General features: G+C 37.3%; 3 protein-coding genes across 5 annotated transcripts; 1 reads left to right on the top strand and 2 right to left on the bottom strand.

Moving 5' to 3' along the window:
* The first annotated feature begins 535 nt into the window (after window positions 1–535).
* On the top strand, window positions 536–6,939 carry LOC113749535 (lysophospholipid acyltransferase LPEAT1). Of its 3 annotated transcripts, XM_027293303.1 has the most exons (10): window positions 536–1,321; window positions 1,595–1,717; window positions 2,640–2,759; window positions 2,886–2,923; window positions 3,407–3,471; window positions 3,791–3,859; window positions 4,860–4,993; window positions 5,425–5,565; window positions 6,106–6,169; window positions 6,574–6,939. In XM_027293303.1, the coding sequence occupies exons 1-10, from the start codon at window positions 773–775 to the stop codon at window positions 6,591–6,593; spliced, it is 1,323 nt and encodes a 440-aa protein (XP_027149104.1). In that variant the 5' UTR covers window positions 536–772; the 3' UTR covers window positions 6,594–6,939. The 3 variants fall into 3 exon arrangements, with proteins under 3 accessions (XP_027149104.1, XP_027149103.1, XP_027149105.1); XM_027293302.1 differs by lacking the exon at window positions 6,574–6,939 and having other exon boundaries at window positions 6,106–6,435; XM_027293304.1 differs by lacking the exons at window positions 1,595–1,717; window positions 6,574–6,939 and having other exon boundaries at window positions 6,106–6,435.
* A 1,355-nt stretch (window positions 6,940–8,294) lies between these two features.
* On the bottom strand, window positions 8,295–13,386 carry LOC113749994 (deSI-like protein At4g17486). The gene is made up of 4 exons (XM_027293892.1): window positions 12,973–13,386; window positions 10,249–10,512; window positions 9,377–9,664; window positions 8,295–8,785 (listed from the first exon to the last, which is right to left on the bottom strand). The coding sequence occupies exons 2-4, from the start codon at window positions 10,457–10,459 to the stop codon at window positions 8,541–8,543; spliced, it is 744 nt and encodes a 247-aa protein (XP_027149693.1). The 5' UTR covers window positions 10,460–10,512; window positions 12,973–13,386; the 3' UTR covers window positions 8,295–8,540.
* Window positions 13,387–15,885: 2,499 nt separating this feature from the next.
* LOC113749839 (chaperonin-like RbcX protein 2, chloroplastic) lies at window positions 15,886–18,345 on the bottom strand. The gene is made up of 5 exons (XM_027293707.1): window positions 17,774–18,345; window positions 16,995–17,086; window positions 16,580–16,637; window positions 16,419–16,484; window positions 15,886–16,285 (listed from the first exon to the last, which is right to left on the bottom strand). The coding sequence occupies exons 1-5, from the start codon at window positions 18,080–18,082 to the stop codon at window positions 16,163–16,165; spliced, it is 648 nt and encodes a 215-aa protein (XP_027149508.1). The 5' UTR covers window positions 18,083–18,345; the 3' UTR covers window positions 15,886–16,162.
* Between the last annotated feature and the right edge of the window lie 829 nt (window positions 18,346–19,174).

Raw genomic sequence — 19,174 nt, 5'->3', positions numbered from 1 at the left:
ATCGATGTCCAAGATGATAACAATTGGGACTCAAATCAAAGCGGAATCCAGTCGAGCTATCCAGAGCGGGCAATAATCTGTTATAATAGTGAGGTGATTCTTAGGTGATACTCCTATGTGCTTCCTTAATTACACAATATGCTAAATGTGAACAATTTATGCCGAAAGTGGACGCATCCTTGTAAGAGTATGGAACTAACCATCTATATGGAAACCTTCTATTAGAATTCTTTCCTTGTACAATGAGTATTACACCAACACGAATCCAAATACCACTTAGATTTCGTCTACTTTCCTAAATCAAATCAAACTGACCAAAGGGAGTTTCCTCATCGTATCAGATGCCCATCCCATCGCCACCTTATGGAAAAGATTTCGTTTCCTTGAAAAAATTTGACACGCACGCAATCGACCCTCATTCGTAGCAGCCACAGTGACCCAAAAACAACCCATCGCCATGTTATCACTATCGCTATCCTGTCGGGTTTTTCTTCCTTAGATCTAAGGACAAACCCCCCACCCCCCCCCCCCTCCTCCCCCCCAGTAGGACTGAAGGAATAATTGAGAGCTCTAAACACAAAAAGAGAACAAAAGTACTCAACTCCAACCTTCCTCTCTTCTTTCTCCTCTCCTCTTCTCTGGGATTTTTTACTGCTAACCAAAATATGAAAGACCTTAATGGCTTTCCAATCATAATTTAATCAAGTTACTGTAACTCTGCTCAATTCTTCTCTGCTAGTATTTTTGTTTGATCTAAATTATTCCTAAATAAATGGAGTCCGAGCTCAAAACCCTTAACCCGAATCCAGCTCAAATTCAACCTACCCAGCGGTCCCCACCCGTCGATGATAACTTAACAAAAGATGACCGCCCGCTTCTCAAACCCGAACCTGTGCCCCCCGGCCCGACCCAGAACCCCGCCACCACGACCGCCCCTGGCATTGAAGAGCTGGAGAAGAAGTATGCCGCCTACGTCAGGCGCGATGTTTATGGGGTAATGGGTCGGGGCGATTTGCCCTGGGTGGAGAAGCTGCTCCTGGGTTTGGCCCTGGTGACGCTGGTGCCTTTGAGGGTGGTGTCTGGGTTGACGGTGCTGGTGCTTTATTACTTCATTTGTAGGATTTGTACAGCGTTTTTGGCTCCGAATCGGGAGGATGAGCAGGAGGATTATGCTCACATGGGTGGGTGGAGGAGGGCTGTGATCGTCCAAACCGGGAGATTTTGTTCTCGGGCTCTGCTTTTTATTTTCGGGTTTTATTGGATTAGCGAAACTCATCGGGACATCGTGGATGTTAGTTTCAATGGGAAGTTTGGTACCCAGGTATCCTTTTCGGTATTGCTTCTAATTTACTGAATTATCTGGAAATTTTATTTAGTGTAACTGGTGTTCAATGCGCGTGCATGTGCTTTTGAAACTTCTTTACTTATCTGGAAATTTTATGTAGTGTAATTGGTGTTCAATGCGCGTGCATGTGCTTTTGAAACTTCTTTACTTGAAGTTCAGTCGCTGGTCTTTTAAATTTATTCAACAGCTTGGTCGAATGCGTATCTGCGTGATAGAATTTTCTAATTCAATTTTTTTTGGGAAGCTTAGGTTGCTGAAGTGTGGACTATTTTGGATGAGAAATGTGATAAAGTTTGGAGCTTGATGTCATGCATTAATCTCTTTGACTGGAAACAGTTAGGATATTCAGGAACTCACAAGCTGTCAACTTTGGTGGGTTAAACACAGAAAAATTGGAGGTTGAAGCTCTTGGACGGTGGTCTAGCTCATTAATTGTTGCCATTAAATGATGAAGGAAGATATTGTAGTGATTTTAAAAATGGCATACTTCTAACAGAAGCATCTGTTGGGAAGAAGTATGCAAGGGAAACAGCACAGTTAGTTATTTTTGCATGAATCTCTGCGGTCAGAGGTTTATACTATACTATCATAAAATGAAACCTTTGAGATATGTCACAGTTTAAGTATGCATGAATTTGGGTATGTGATTGTGGGTGGATATTTCCATAGGATGTCAATATCCTACTTTATTTAAAGGACATGTTGTTGCTTCCCGGTATATTGCCTTTAGCGTCTGTTATTGTTGGATGCTAACAGTATGAAACGATGAGGGTCCTTCAAGGTCCATATGATATTAAACCATTCCGGAAATTTGCTTGATTTGAAGCTTTCAAAGTCGCTGTTTTGTGAATCCGCCCATAATATATGCGTGTTGTTATAAATGAGGGCATAGTGAAAGAATAAACCCTGTATGAACTGAACTGAAGTAACCCTTTGAGGTGAGTGAGTTGTCTTTATCTTTCAAAGAAAGCGAGTACATGTTTGGGTGTTAAGGGGGACTTTAGATAGATACAGTAGATAGAATAACCAGTGGTGTTAAGTAAGATGACTGCTAGTTACTGTAGGGGTTCTTTATGATCCAAGTGTTCAATTCCTTTTAGCAGTTTAAGATTAGGAAATGAGTCATGCTTTTATGATGATAATTAGTCTGCATAGTTTTATTGACTCGTACACTAGTAATTATTTTATTCCTCAACCTTTCTGCATATCTTGTACGATATGATTGTATTATTAACTAAAGGTTCTGGTTCTGTTATGAAAATTGAAAATTGTTTTAACTTGATTTTTTTTCCAGGCTGAGTCCAAAGATCAATCACAAGATTCTGCAAGACCTGGAGTGATTGTTTCAAATCATGTGTCTTATTTGGATATCTTGTACCACATGTCATCTTCTTTTCCCAGCTTTGTTGCCAAGGTCTTTGAATTTTTGCACATCAATGTTTCCCTAGGATTAGGAAATTGATACTTATTCTATTGTTGATTTGACTGACATGTTTCTTTTCTATTTTTCTTGATCATGTCTCTGTCTGTATTATTGAAGAGATCAGTGGCTAAACTTCCTCTAATTGGTCTCATCAGGTTAGTTCACTCTGGATTCATTTGCTACTTAAGTTGTAGACCATTGCAGCTTCTTTTAGGAAAAACTGAAAAGATATCTTCTTCTCCCCAGGTTGTTTTGTGACATTTTATATGAAATTATTGTCTGCTGGCAGAGAGCCAAATTGTGATTGTCTCAATTTTGTTGTCACCTGTGTTTTGACTTTTCCTGTAACTTGCATATATCACGTCAGCTTTATGCTAACTGAGTCATCAATTAGTGTAGTTGGTTGAGCAGTATTCTTCCTTTATAGTTTCTCAATGCATTCAACTTGCAAAAATGAATTGAATTCTAGAGCCGTTATTCAGGAAATGAGAGTTTTTTTTTTAGTCCAAAACATTCTGAAATTGTGAGCCTTGTAGAAATGATTATTATGCTGTTCTGGATTCTTTCCTTTTCTCCCGTGTTTATCAGAAGTTGAGTTTGTGGTAGGTTCCTTTAAATTCTTTACCTTCTCTTTACAGCAAATGCCTTGGTTGTGTCTATGTCCAACGGGAGTCGAAATCATCCGACTTCAAAGGTGTCTCAGGTAAACTCCTTTTTCTGCTGATCTGCTTGAAATGGTTAAAACCTGAACTTATGATCATCATGGCGGTTATTGCTTGCTAAAGGTAAAGGTTACTTTCACCTGCTGATTTTCATGTGAAAGTTTCATATCAAGCAAAGCAGTAAGGGCGGAAGATGTTTTATAAATACATAATACGCAATTTTCTATTCTATCACGCCTGACAGGCTGTCATTTCAAATTATTTTCTCAAACAAGCTTGGTGATCTAAATGTCTAATCGATTAGTGTCTAATTTTTTTAGTTTGCCTGGCTTTCTAATTTAAGATATATGATGCTCACAGGTATTGTTAATGACAGAATTAAGGAAGCTCATCAGGATAAGAATGCCCCTATGATGATGCTCTTCCCAGGTTATCTTCTTTCTTTGTTATGATGCTATTTTCCCTATCTTTTTAGTGCTTCATCTGATAGTCATCCTTAGTGACTGTTAGTATCTCTGATTCGATTGGTTTTCTGCCAGAGCGTTGTAACAGGCCTTAGGTACTTGTGATTGTACTTGTGGTTGTATATGAAGCATTTATATAATGAGAGGCTAGAAGTGAAGTTGCAAGAAATTATGTGTCCAACTTTCATTTCCATTTTTATCCGCGAGAGTTGCAGCAGTCTAACCTGTATTTCGCCATACATTTCAATTGTACTTTGATTAGCTGTTAAATGGCTCCTTGTTCATTATATCCATTGTTGGTTATTAGTCATGTAAATTCTTAATTGGCATGAAGTTTCGTTCTTAAGTTTGCATAATTGTTTCTGGAGAATCCCTCAGCCTGTCAGTCTACTTCTACGCATATCACTTTTGCTCCACATATTCTCTGTTCTTGTGGCCTGCAGGTTCATCTGATGCCAAAACCTAGCCGATTTGAGTCTCATGAATTGATGTACAAAATTTTGTGTGTTCCACAAATAAATGTACGAAATCTTGTATATTCCATGAATTAATGCATTGATAGCAAATCTCAGAGCAGTAAATTACACTGTTTAAGTGGATGGAAACTTGCTTAGATGGACTGCTGCTTCATTCAGGTGTTGTTTTACTATGGTCATCACCCTTTAAGGAACTCAAAAGCCTGAGATGTCTCTAGTATTTTTAACATGTTTGATCAAGGGGAATATTGCATTCTCCTTGGACGGTATATTAATACCAGAGGTTTGCTTTTCCTTGATGTTCCACTGCTTTTACATTACTTCAACTTGACATTCAGTTGGTACAGACTGTCTCTGGCTGAACATTAACTATAATGACCAAATTGACGAATTGTGTCTTCTTTCAAATCACCTTTTTACATGTTTGACCTGGTTTTGCTCTCTCAGTCTGCAGTTACTCTTAAACAGTTTTCTTTTTTGTGCTTGCAGAAGGCACAACAACTAACGGAGACTTCCTCCTTCCATTTAAAACTGGTGCCTTTTTGGCAAAAGCTCCTGTGCTCCCGGTTATTTTAAGGTATCCATACCAGAGATTCAGTCCTGCCTGGGACTCCATTTCAGGAGTGAGTATTTTCATCTTCTTGTTATAGTTACATTCTTGATCACATAGCTAGGTTTAGCTGGTTCTGCTCATCATGTTTACATCCTTGATCACACAGTCTTGCATTTGTTCCCACTTTAAATGCTCCCCTGGATGCTTTTCTGCCACTTCCTTGAAATAATCAGAATGTGCTTAGGAACTTGTTAATGTTTAGGTAGTTGTGGAGTTTTTGCCATTTTCTTTCTTTCAAAGACCAGATTGTACGTTATGGCAAAGTTTGGTGACTGCCACCTGTTTCAATATGATTTAAAAGTAAAGCACACACTGGGTAGGTGTTCGGTCGCTACCAGTAGTCCATGGCCCAATTGGAATCACCCTGCATACTACCATATATTGAGACAGGATCAGGTTTGGATTTTACCTACTCATATTGATGAATATATCTTCATGCAGGTGAGACATGTATTTTTCCTTCTCTGCCAATTTGTAAATTACATGGAGGTGACAAAGCTACCTGTGTATCACCCGTCACAGCAAGAGAAGGATGATCCAAGGCTTTATGCAGAAAACGTCAGGAGGTTAATGGCTCATGAGGTAGGGATTTTGATTTAATGTGTGACCATCATTGATGTTTATGGTCAGTGGATGAAATGGACAGTCCTACTTTCAATTGGTATCAGTTTTTGTTTGATGTGCTATAAAACTCTACTGATGCTTTAATCAATAATCATTGGTTAAAGTAAATGTCTACAAGTCACACGCCTCACATGAATTTCATTTCTACTTTCAGACATTTGGGTACTTGTTGAAAGTGCTAAATCAAGGATTTTAGTGAAATGATTTTGTTGGATGTGATGATGTATATTTTGATCGGATCAATTCATGTGGGTTAATTTTAACAAAATGAGTAGTATTTACACAAAAGTAAATTGCAAAATGAAGAGATTTGTAAAAGGGAAGTTTCAACAATGAAAAATGGGCGTGATAGTCCTGATATTAGCACAGTTAGCCTTGGAATAGAGTGAGGTAATAGAGCACTAAGTCATTGATGTGTCAATGCTGGATGCCTGTATCATATTGTTGTAGTTACTAGATTAATTCAGTCTGATTTCTTATTTATGATGTGCAATGCAGGGTGGTTTAGTGCTCTCAGATATTGGCTTGGCTGAGAAACGAGTATATCATGCTGCTCTCAATGGTAATACTAGCATACCTACTGTTTTGCATCAGAAAGACGATTGATAATTTCATGGCCTGGCACTGAAAAGATATCTAGTCCACCTTGGGTTGTTGTAGTTGTTGCTTGTATCTATAGGTTGATTTTAGGGGAACTGATGGGTGATGATCTCAGCTTGTTAAAACAAACTGTTGGGTGTTTTGTATGATGCTCCCTGTAACTTCTTTACTTACAACACTATGACCATTGAATACAATGTTTCGATGTTTCTGGTGGATGTTTTCTTATTTCCTCAACTGTATACTTGGCTTTTATAGGCTTCACGTCCTCTGGGCTTTTGATATACTTCTATTTGCTCTGGTAAACATTCTAGTGCAAGGAGTATGTGTTTATAAATCTGAAATGTCTCTTTGGTTTTCCTGCAGGTGTATTTTGTCAACAGTAATTCAGGTTCGCGGTCTGTATATTCACATGTATGTTTCTGTTAATGAAATTTGAAAATTATGTGCAGATAACATATTCCCTGGAAGAAGGCATTAGATAACATATTTCCTGGAAGAGGCATTCTTACTGTCAATATCATCTAAGTGTATACGTGCTCATATATGTAGAAGCTTTGGGGAATCCTGAAAGCTGGCTAATTTTTGACAGCATTGTTAGGCGTTTTGCTTAAAAAGATCCAGAAAAGCTGGTTTATCCGATCAAAGATAGTATGTTAGGCACAGCGCTTATTACTCCTCCAGTGTAACAATTGTTATATTCATTTCTAGGAGAGGTTTAGTTTAGTATTCTATTTATGTTCTCGCTCATGCAGAGACTATGGTAGAAATTTGGTGAAGAGTGGAGTCGAGGTGGGGTTTTTGTTGTTTTGGTGGTGGGGGGGAGGGATCGTTTGTTATGATCCAAGCAATAGATTGCGAGGCTAATTTATTGTTCGAAGTAATGGGAAAAAACCGTCAAATTATGTGTAAAATAGGCTGGGCTCTGACATTCTTGAACGTTGAAAGGTGCACCAAAATTACTCAACTGCTCTCGTATTAGAACTTAATATTATGTATGTTCTATACGCTGGATGCTCGAAACAAAGATAAGGAAAACACAACGTACCCATAATGAATAAATAAATTACAGATTGTATAACTTGTTTCACATTATACTAATAGTAGAATTCATAGTATACGGAAAATGTCAAGGCATGGAATTTTCAGACGCTACATATCACAGGTAATATGCATGCTTCAAATGGGTCTCGTATGGGGCGATCTTGGATCAAATTAAACTGAACAAGGAATAGGGTTTAGCCACGGCTTCCTGACGCTGGTTTTCTGCCTACTTTGCTGGGAGGTTCAGGGTGGAAGCAGTTCCAAGCCTTGATCTTTGTATCGAAGCAAGAAAACATTAACAACAGTAATCCTCAGAACCCCGCACGCATTTAGGAAGAAGTGTACAACTCATTTCGGGTTTGAGAGAAGCATGCTTTTGTCCGTTATCCTAGCTACATTTCTGAATATTGGCAGACGTTTTTCGGTGCTAATAGTCAAGGTTTTGTAATGCGATGCACAGGCGTTAGCTCAAAGCTTTTCCTGTGGAACTTGAAGCAGTATTTCTCATGCCCAAAGGTGAATACACCATTTAACTCATCGAGTATGAAGTTTATAGCAAAACTTTGATATGGCATGGCATGGCATTGCCCATGTCATATTCAACGAGCCAAGACTTGGCGTAGCCAGTGCTATTGGCATTGTAACACATCCTTCACTAGCAACTGAGCCTTGGGGCCAAATCATATGTAAGAGTTTTCCCAGCACTCCTAAACTAGTTACCGCGTGTCATTGATTTGGCTTGTTTTCAGTTTTATGGCACCAAAATGCCCTGAACCTGCGGCAAAGCTGTTGCAGACAACAGGTCTACGTACACAAGGCATGAAATTATAATGCCTCGAACTCGAAGGTCAAGCTTGCCGAGTGATCACTACATTGACAATAAACCTAACAGACCCCTTTCCCGAGTTCAAGCAACATAACTTCAGGATGCCGTATTGCAGATTTGTTCAGGAATTGAACTAAATACTAGCTGTGATTTGAAGGTGTCAGGAGATGAAAGTGAATGCTGTTAAAAGCGTAAGGAAGGAAAAATTGGAGAATGATGATACTCACAATTCAGCTTTTTCACTGCATGCATTTATCTACTTCATTTGGTTCTAAGAGATACACTTACTGTTACAAAATATTCAACATTGAGAGACAGAGAGAGAAGGCATGGCACGTCACAAGAATTATATCCCTTCCTAAGGCAATTGCGCTAGACAAAGGGGCTTGACTTGCATGCATAAGCATGACAACAACTTACAACACTGCCTGATAGATTAAGATTTCAAGAATTCATCCTGGTCTCATCGTTCCTTGAGTGAACCATTGTTAAACTTCCTCAATTCCCATGGTGGTAAGCAGCCTTTTAAAGGGGATTGTAGAAATAGTGAAGATGTAGACAACTGCTTCTGCCGTGTTGAGATTGACGACAAACAACTGAAAGAACTTCTGAGCCTTCTCTTCTCATTATCATCTTCTAGGTAATTTGGATCATGTCGCACGGGAGATATTTTCAGAGATTCTGGCAGAATGCAATTGAAGGTAGAACCTGTGGATACAACAAAATAAAAGAGAACATAAAGCCGTATCCGGCTCTTCAAAAGTGTGAAATCCTGGAGCAGAAGAGTAGTAATGTACTGATGATAAGAAAGTTGTTATATTGGGAGTTGATTCAGTTTCAAATTCAGTTTCAAGTCTCTCTGTTTTTGAATTGCTAAAACTTTGATCCTTCAGATACAAGTATAAAATTCATGCTTCTTTGACAGAACATTACTGGGCATTTTCAGTTAACAGAAATGTATATCCAAATGTTCACTAGATATACACTTTTGTATAGGATAAAGTGAACAATTGGATATACATTTCTGTTAACTGAAAATGCCCAGTAATGTTCTGTCAAAGAAGCATGAATTTTATACTTGTATCCAAAGGAGCAGTTTGGAAAGAACTCAGTAATCAGGTGATCTTTTAAGTGTTGTCAGGAAAAAAAAACGTACATTCTTGGTAAGGAAAGAAGAAACACGGAATTTCATACCCAAAATTCTATTAGATACCGATCTTCCCAAGTTACAAGCAATTCTACATGTAAGTGATGGTAAAATCTTAACCTTTGAAAGAGTTATAGTGGAAGCAAGGCTACCTAATTTTGCCAATCGGTTGACCCATTTTGGAATCTTTCTCCCAGTAAGTTTGTAGCATATGTCCTTACAGAAATGATTGCAGTTCTTGACAATCAAGTGATATGTATCACCATTGTAGCTTGCAGCTTGCCTCTCCATAAACTCCCTGACCTGGGCGGCATCCAGGGATGTGGTCCCAATGAATATTGACTTTCTAAACTTGAAGCCTGGGCACTGCCGAGGTTCAACTTCAAAGACACCACTTGATGGATAGTCGTGAGCCCCAAATGCATATTCCACACCATGAACTGTGAAGTATATGTACTGTTAATAAGAAAAACCATCACCTTTGGCCTAAGCTGGAACTTAGAAACTTTTTCCATTATTTGTGCAATAATGAGAAAACAGTGTTCAGTAACTTTACCACCTATTTATTGATTAGCATCCTAAGCTAAGTGAAAATGGAAAACCAACTAAAAATAGAGTTTGTACTAAACAACAAAAGATTTTAAACCACCAAAGGCCTGAAATATGCACATCTTTTTATTTAACAAGCTCTTACAGAACCTACAATGAAACAGGCCTTACTATTTCACTCCTCCATTAAGATCCTGATATACAATCTGCAAAGATTTATGCATATTAGACACTTCGTATCCTGAACTTTGCATCTAGCTACAGTTTGCTAACACTACAGAAAAAATTCAAATGAAACTAGAAAACTGAACTAGGAACAACTGGTACAAGCTCAAAGCAAACTGCAAGAAGCACCAGACAGAGATGAGCAAAGGGTGCTTCTTCATAGATAGGGGTAAATTCATCATGGCTATGCATTGAGAGACCACAATGCAAAAGGTAAAAATAATGAAAATAAGCATATAAAAAACCTTACCTTCAACACCAGAATGAAATATACCTAAGCCAGCCCAATACACATAGCCATTCATAGGTGTCAAGTCATACACATTTAGATAAACCGGTGTCTTTCCAGGGCCATAATTAGCAGGCTTCACCTTGGAGAACAAACAAAAGCGGGGAGTTGATTTGCATTTTAGACGGAGGGGCACTATTGACTTCCATCCTTTCTTTGATCCTAATGTCATGGTTCTTCTACTGGTGGAATTGAAAGTCAGTCAAGGGCCCATCGGCATCTTTTCTGGTATCATGAAAATGGTAAGCCCAAGTTAAAAAATAAAGAAGGAAAAAAGAAAACCAATCTATCAAAAATAAAAGGTTGGTCAAGCAATCAATCAACATGGAAAATAAGAAAAAAGTGCATAATATTATTATTCTTCAAGTATTGCCACCCTCTATGTGAGCATAACATATAGTATTAGTGAAAACTTCTGATACAGCCATATGACATGCTCTGTGATCAGTCAACCAGAAGCAAGATGATTGTATAAGAAAGAAGAAATGGTCAAGTAATGCCGTCTCCCGGAATTTGTTTTTTAAGCTAAACAAGTAGCAATTATAGTTTAGTGAGTATTTTTATATTATGCAAAGAGTTCAAAATGAAAAAGGGAAAAGAAGCATAGAGGTATAATGTCACAATTCAGAAAAGTCATTGATTATTGAAATAGATTAGCAGCTTACCTTAAATTAGAGCAGCAATGCTAAAAGTTTATGTAATTAATTCATATTGAATCTTCACAAACCTATCTCAGACTAACAGTTATCAAAGCAGCAGTTGGCTTTAGGATCTTTCCAAACCAACTATCCTTCAGAACTCAGCAATATGCCAGACAAATGAATTCTCAGTTCAGGAACTACTCAGCACAAAGATTGTCATCATTTTAAAACTTATAATTGGTAGGTAGTGTAGACCTCACTATCATTTGAATATCAGATGACTCTGATAGAGAGTCACCATCCACCTAAATGAGTAACCTAATCCTTTTATAATGCTTGTATGGAATCTTATCCACTATAGAAGATGCAATTAATCAATTTAGTAAGTCAACTTTTATGTTATTATATTAGCACAAGAAACTTTTTCGAGATAGAATGTTAGCATTAAGCTGCTTATTCTGTCCATTTACTTATTTCGTTTTGACTTTCAATTTTTATTTGGGCAGGCAGAGGAAGACCAGAGACACAAAAATAAAATGACTACTTCTGTGTTCAAACTTCTTGAAAAGTCAACAGTAGCATGAGTGGTGAGGCACTCATGCAATTTTTAGTTTGTACCTCATCACTGTAGCTTGCAGTTTTGCTTTATTCTTTTTCAGTTGTTATACAATGCAGAAATTTTGTTTACCATGATATGTTTCAACTTCCAACACTCTGGAGAAGGAAACCTCAAGACTTGTCTTGTTGCTGGTAAGCAAACCAAAATGACTTCAAATGTAAATAAACCTTATGTAATATAACTTATTCATCAAACAGATACAAGACGGATTACAAAATTTCTTCAAGGTGATCCTCTGTTTCTCAAGAGAACAACTGCACAGCTTACTTTCTCAATGTTGCAATATCTTTTCCACTATGTCATGAAAACACTCGCTGAGACTATGTTTACATTTAACTTTAGCAAATACATTCTGAACGTACCTTCTAATTGCATATAAACCATAAAAAGATAAAGAGTAAGAAGATTTCTCAAGCTAATCCTATATAAGCAGAAACTTACATTATCCTTTGTCATCTTTATTTTCTATTTCTTAGCATATCATCTAAACAATTCACTAGGGAAGAAGCAGTCCCAGGTGATTCATTAATACGACAGCTCCTTGTAACTTGTCTCTACCTATTTCACCCACGGATGGATCAAATGTAACTACATGCAGTCTTTAATTATATAAAAAACCTTTTAGAGCACAATAAGCTGAAATTTTATCCCATGAATTTATAAATGCCACATCCACTCAACTGTGGATGATGTAGCCAAATGCATCATCTTTAGATGGTTAAAAAACAGAAACAGATTAGAAGCTCGAAGTAGATGCAAATGAGATCCTTAAAGAGAGAAGATCGGAAAACTACTACTACAAAATGGGCCAGACTAGAGGGAGAAATTAACTAATGACAGAATCATTAAGCTGGTATTAGCATCATAATAAGCAATTTCCCTGTGATTTTCCTGGTCTAAGCCAGGAAAATTCCTAGTTGACATATTATAGCAAACACTCAGCAATTATTGACAACTGTCGTTCCCCGGTGAACAACCAGAATCAAAATTTTGACCGAGCTGTATGGAGCTTCATGAATAGTTAAAGTTAACATAAAGAATGACAAAGGGCAAAATTATAATTTTTCCTTGCTGAAGAATTCTGGATTTGCAACATTACATCAAGTATACATCAAATTACTTCTAGTTACAAAATGATAAAGTGAAGTTAATGCAAGAATGTGAGCCGAAGTATGCCAGATCTTGTTGTCAAGTTGACATTTTGCACGAAAGGAAAGAAAGAAAAGAGAAAAAATAATGATGAGAAAACACAAACCGAAGCAATTCTAGCACTATCAGACCAGAAAGAGAACAAATGTACCACAAAGGCCATAAAAATTAGCAAGAATCCCACCAATTACTTTTCGCCAAGAAGATTTAGAAAACTAACAAAAAAATGAAGCAAATGGAAAGGATTAAGAATGATTCACAGAAAAGGAGACTCACAAACTCAAAAGACACCAGCTTTCTTCAGCACTAATCTGGTGTTCTAAAGAGAGACAGGGAGCACTTGAAAATGGGTTTATAAGCTACGCATCAACATTTAACATATCCATATTTGTGCCAAATCCCCAGATAACAAGCAGCAAAATCTTGAATTTACAAGTAACCTCTTCCCAGAGTTCAAGAAAGCAAATTGCTTAGTAGCAAGAACTACGGATAAAACAGAAATAAAAAGGAAATGAGAGCAGTGAGGCGTATCTGAAAAGGCCCCAAGTTTTGGAGGTTAAAGCCTAGAGGGAGAGAACGGACACATTATACCACAAGGGGTTCTCTCTTCTCTCTCCATCTCTCTCAACTGTTTTTGCTATCAAACTTTTTCTTATGTTTAACCTCAAAGAGTAATGGCAGTTTTCTTTCTTTCTTCTTCTTTAACCTCAAGTAGCTTAAAAGCTTAGCACGGACAGAATAAAGAAGTTTTCTTTAGTACTAAAAAACATTTCTGTTAATCATCCTTCACAAGTAGTAAGTAGTAGCAGTAATTTATCATTTCATTTGGGCTTTCACTGTTTTGGGAATAAAAAGTTTACCTGGAGACAAATCAGAAGAGGAAGCGACCTCTTTTGTCTTCATATAGAGACCCTATGCCTTAGCCGCTGCCGTTGGTACCACTTTCACTCGTAGATTGTGGTGTATAATGAAAATTATTGTTCCTATAATTGTCACCATTATGCAAATCCCTTTTTTTTTAAAAAAAAAAATTCTGAAATTATATCCATCTATGCGTAGATTGATTATTGTGTTACGTAAATATTTTGTGGACTCAATTTATTAGAAGTTGACATTAAATTGACTGATAAATAATATTAACAGTTATGCTCAATCAGGCACGATATTGGGTCATATTTAGTTTTATTGAAATTCAATATAGAGAATGAACGAATTGCAATAAATTAGTTTTAAATAAAAAATACTAATGAAAAGATGCATTCAATTTACTGAGAATCTTCTCAGAAGGGAATAAATATCCCTCTTGTTAGATGTATGCTGTATCTTATCTAGTCAATTAATAAGTTGCTGGATATCTTTTCATAATTTAGAAGATGAAGTTGGCAGTCACCCTCAACCATGCCCTTCACTTCAGGACCAAACTGATGGATTAAGGCTGTGTAAGAAAATGCATGGGAATTGGGGCGAGTGGTGGTCTGGTCGGCTGCTGTGAGGGACTGAGGGGACCCCCTTTCTTCTGCCATGGTTTTGGTGCGAATGCGAGACTACTAACCTTGACAAAGAGAACAGTCGTTTAATAATACTGGCGCAGCTGTTTACTTTGACTGTCATCTTTCTTTAACTGATCTAAAAGAATTTCAAGAAATGAATCAAAATGATGTAGTCTGTGACTTGATTCATGCTAGTATGCTACAGCCCCTTTATCCAAGCTCCTTTTCCGATTGCTTTGATTTGTAAAAGCTCGATTGGATTTAACGCTCATGGAGAAAAGGGGGTGAAAATTGAAAACTGTTCTCGCATGGATAAAAGCAGCCTTGAAACTAAGGCCATCGCCATCCCCACTGAGTGTAAATTCTACCATCGCCATCACAAATGTGGCCTACCTTTGTCAAGCGGAACATGTACGTGTGCCCAACTTATTAGTAAACGAAATAACCAAACGATGCAGAGACAAGAGAGGAGTCGCTGTCTCTTAGATAAATAAACGATTGTTTCACTGTCACTGCCAAATTCCTCATTGCATGGTTAGATAGATAGATAATTAGTTGGCTCAGGCTGTGCATTTTGGAATTCAGGACAGACAGATAAATACCAGTATATTTATTAGTTAAAGTTTGGAAGAAAATGGGTGAGTAGCAGTCTAGTAGATATGGGTCATCCCTTTTTTTTCACATTGAAATTTCTTGGCCTTTACGCCGGGAACTGCAAAAGAAAGTTTTTGCCTTCAAAGAAAAGAAGTGCAGGTGAAGCAGTTTCGTAATCAACGGCTAACTTTTAGGACTTAGAAGTGTTATCCAGATCATTTTCCCCTTTTTCCCTCTTTCTGTTTTTAACCCATGGTTGATGGTTGTATAGTATACTTGTCTTGTCTAGGGCGGATTTCATTACATCCCCTTTAGTTTCTCACTGCTTTCCTAATTTTATATTGTCTTGCAGGTGCATATTCTTTATCCAACTAATCATCATATTATGCTGGCAACAATTATGCAGTGGAAAAAAAAATTTTTTTTTTTTTTTTAGATGAAAGTGGAATAGAATAAATACCGAGTCCTTAACTGCCCGCTGCCCAGCATGTGAATTGAAGTAGTGCTAACAAAATCTTGTGGTCTTCAATGTGTACCCTTTTAGGACAGCAGCAAATTCAATCACCTAACAACTATCTGATGAAGTTATACAAGTCCGCTCAAACAATTTTCTTTCTTTCTTTTTATTTTTTTTGTTTGGAACAATGGGAGAAGTCAACTGGGCTATTGCAGTTTGCACGTTTGCACCATCTCCTCAGTGCCTCTGCAGCTGCTGCCTGTGCCTGGATTTTCTTTTTGTGCCTCTTATGAGTCCTAATCCCATTAATGTTGAAACCCTCCATGGGTATCTTGTGCATGGCAATAATGGCTAAAGGAATGCAATAATAGCTGCGGATGAAATTTATGTGTCAAGCTGTGCAGCTAGTTGTAGTGTCCCAAGAATTCAATCACCTCGGTATCAGAAATAGGATAGCAGTTGCAATCTTTCACTGCGGTAATTTCATATGCCGTCTGACTGGTAAATTCAGTTAAAATTGAGTAGTGTGTTTGGATAGTAGATTATTCGGGATAAATTTTTTGAAAAAAAAAATATTATAATACTTTTTGTTTTTTTTTGTGTTGAGCATATGATCATTCCTCTCTCTTGAGAAAACTAGGCTTGAGATTGAATTAATTGCCCCTACATTGGTGAGGCACAATGGGAGGAAAGAAATGTTTTTGTACAAATAACAAAATCGAAGCCGTTTTTCCTATTCCTTTTTTTAAGCTAATCTAAAGAATATATATATTCACATACTACAATGTGATTAAAACAATTCCAATCCTTACCTTAAAAGTAAATCACTACTATAACGGAATTTTCCTATCGGCCAAATCAGTATGTATTACACAAACGAGAAATATAGCAGAAGATCTAAACTGTTGAAAGTGGCTGGAGCCATTCATCCAATCTTCTCAGTGTTTGTATCATCAGAAGGCCAGATTACTGTCTCTATGAGCCGCTCTCGCATCAACTCCAAATTTTGATCAGAGATTTCTTTGTATATTGCAGCATGATCACATTTCTGAAAGTGAAAAAAAAAGAAAAAAGAAAAAAGAAAAACAGATACCAATAGTGCAAAATATCTCAGTGCATATCTTCCACAGGCACAAAAGGATCCTTGTCACAATATTAAACCAGCAACATTCTCTTTTTACCTTAATCCATTTTCCGTACAGGTAAAGTCGTGTTACCATCACTCTTTCTGCGAGTTCACGCTTCTCCTGTCAAAAGATGATGGATTTGAACCTATTAGGCTTGCCTGCCACTAATCAAGAAATTCATGCACCTAATGCTATAAGACTTCCCCAGCGGATACCTTTGCCAGGCTGCGGATGAATCGCTTCCCATCACGAGGCTTATTTGCAGCAACATAACTGTTGAGGTTGAAACACAAAATAAAATCACAAAACATTAGAACTTGAAGCAATCTTTCTTTGGAAGTTAGAAGACAAAAAGGGCAACAAAGTAAGAAGTTTTGATTGTAGAACTCATCGATGAAAAACCTGCAACTCGCTTCCTGTATAAACTCAGATAGGTAAAAGAAAAGAGAAGCAGCAGAAAAAATGCATATTGTGAACAGTAGGTATGACTTCAGGCTTAACTCTTGTTGTTAGAATATGATGTTTAAGTGAGATCCAAGTTTTACTTGCTGTGTCTGAAGACATATAAAGCTGGACATCAAGAATGAAAAAAGCAGGCAGAACATCTCTCAGAAGGAAAATTTTACTTACTCGTTAAACCATCGGTACTGGGGAGGGTTCATCTCAGAGAGCTGGTTCATAACAGTCCTCACAGCTTTGTATGTGAAAAAGTTAAGAATTGACTGCAAGCCGATTCATTTAGCAACTTGAGGAAGTGAATGATAAAAATCTATCTAATCATTGGAGTCTACTATGATTGTAACTAAGGCAATTTTGATATTCATGCACAATTAGGATAACGAACATGAAGTGATGGTAGCATATCCAATAAACACAATACACCAAAGACACACAGCAGCAAAGATCAATCCAATATCTTTCTGCAAACATGATTTAGTGTGTGGAACATATAATCGCACCCAACTACCCATGATAATTCTATTCTCAATGAATAATGTGAATGCAGTTGTTGATAATAATATAGCCAAATTGTAGATAGATAATAACTTTCTCTTTCTTCAAAAATATAGCTAGTTTATCATACCTTTTTATTTCCATTTGCCCATCATCAGTTAGTTCATGAATAATTTTCTAATCTATAACTAATATGCTGCTGATCATAAATGGTTAAGAACAACCCCTTGGCTAGACGTGGTTTTCCAATTAATGTGCCAACATTCTTTTCATAGTTCCTAATTACTTGCCAAAAGGTACAATGAATTTAGTATCGCAAAGGCACAAAAAGCTGCAAATAGCAACACCAGTACATTCTCCCATAATAAATTAATCAACATGTAGCAAAAAATTAACCATACCAGGGATCAAAGGAAGCACAATAAGCATCTAGGACAAAGAGTGAATGTTCTTACAGCTTTTACATCAGCAAAGTTTTCCTCGTATTGTCCGGCCACTTCACTTACAATCTTCAAACTCCTGTTCTCCCTCTGCTCTCTCAAACTCTTACCACCAGACAGAGCTTTTACTGAATCAAGAAAAGGGCTACTCAGCTCCAATGATCCAGTAGGTCTTGGCATATGCCTCCTACTAGTAACTAAATTCCTACTCGTAATCAGATCTCCACTACTCAAGTTGCATGAAGGCAGAGCATCCAAACACAAGCGTGGACATCCATGTGAATCAGTGATTGGTGAAGCAACAAGAGATAATGGTCCAACCATCCTTAACCTCCTAAGACTAACAACAAATTTATTCCACACAGAAAAATACTAATCACAATACTATGCAGTACCCCGGACCAGATTTCTGAAAATTAGAATCAAGAATTGAACAATCTCAACGGAACCCTCTTGAGAGAAACCGATAAAAAAGCAAGGTCACGTGTCCAAGAATATTGGAGGATTCACTTTTCATTAAGTCAAAGTTTCGTGTATCTGGACGAAAAGGGTATGTATGGAGAGACGTACACTTTTTTTTAAGTTGAAGAAGTAAAAAGGTTACGGGCAAGGAAAGTATGCAAAATGCAGGAAAAGGTGGGCGGATTTTTTGGTGAAGTGTGAACGCTGACCATAATAATTTTGAGGTCCAAAATACTCCAATCACAAACGGTATCCAAACCAGGTTCCAAAGGCTGCTGAACCGAAATTAGTGCAATATATCTGTCAAATGCAGCCTCAGATAGTTTGCCTCATTTCGAGGGGAAAAAAGAAACACTCGACGGAATTTAGATTAATAAGCTGTTAACGAACAGGCTGATTTATCTTTATCAGGTATCAAGTAGTCCAAGGGCTGCGTTGTCCGCAAAACAAGTTGGAGTAAATTTGAGCTTGCCCGGCAAGTTTTTTCAAGAAATCCATAACAATCCAAAAAAAATATATATATATATATATAGTATATATTTACAATGGGTTAAAAAAATGTATAAATTTGCTTGTACGCTAGAGAAAAACAAATTTAAAGAATGTTAAAAGGCGAATAATGACTTCTAATTTTGCTGGGCACACAAAGGTATGGGAATAAAGGAAAGGGAAAAACACCAATTTAGTTCTCAGATTATTTCACTAAAGCCAATTTGGTCGCTTAACATTTTATCGCATGAATTAAATTCCTTAACTAAAATTCTTGTGCCAACTGAGGATCTATACAGTAGCGCTACCCAAAACACATGTTTCTGTACACAAACCAACGACGAGGCAAGGACTTTTTTGGAAGTATAAAGATACGATTTCTACGGGAAGCAAGACAACAACCATTTTTGTTCTTGCCTATTCCATGCTAAAGACCCAATACAGTATCAGTCACAGTTTCATTCC

The sequence above is a fragment of the Coffea eugenioides genome, chromosome 10, assembly GCF_003713205.1.
Source record: "Coffea eugenioides isolate CCC68of chromosome 10, Ceug_1.0, whole genome shotgun sequence".
NCBI classification, from domain to species: Eukaryota; Viridiplantae; Streptophyta; class Magnoliopsida; order Gentianales; family Rubiaceae; genus Coffea; species Coffea eugenioides.
The sequence above is the reverse complement of the archived record's forward strand: the minus strand, read 5'-3'. Positions and strand labels throughout refer to the sequence as shown.

Coding starts and splice junctions, on each gene's coding strand:
- LOC113749535 (XM_027293302.1), top strand. CDS start 773: ATGGAGTCCGAGCTCAAAACCCTTAACCCGAATCCAGCTCAAATTCAA. Junction 1,718..2,639: donor CTCACAAGCTGTCAACTTTG/GTGGGTTAAACA, acceptor TTTTTTTTCCAG/GCTGAGTCCAAAGATCAATC. Junction 2,760..2,885: donor TTCCCAGCTTTGTTGCCAAG/GTCTTTGAATTT, acceptor GTATTATTGAAG/AGATCAGTGGCTAAACTTCC.
- LOC113749839 (XM_027293707.1), bottom strand. CDS start 18,082: ATGGTTGGACCATTATCTCTTGTTGCTTCACCAATCACTGATTCACAT. Junction 17,087..17,773: donor ACTTTGCTGATGTAAAAGCT/GTAAGAACATTC, acceptor ATCGGCTTGCAG/TCAATTCTTAACTTTTTCAC. Junction 16,638..16,994: donor CAGTACCGATGGTTTAACGA/GTAAGTAAAATT, acceptor CAACCTCAACAG/TTATGTTGCTGCAAATAAGC.
- LOC113749994 (XM_027293892.1), bottom strand. CDS start 10,459: ATGACATTAGGATCAAAGAAAGGATGGAAGTCAATAGTGCCCCTCCGT. Junction 9,665..10,248: donor ATTTCATTCTGGTGTTGAAG/GTAAGGTTTTTT, acceptor TATACTTCACAG/TTCATGGTGTGGAATATGCA. Junction 8,786..9,376: donor CAACCGATTGGCAAAATTAG/GTAGCCTTGCTT, acceptor TTGTATCCACAG/GTTCTACCTTCAATTGCATT.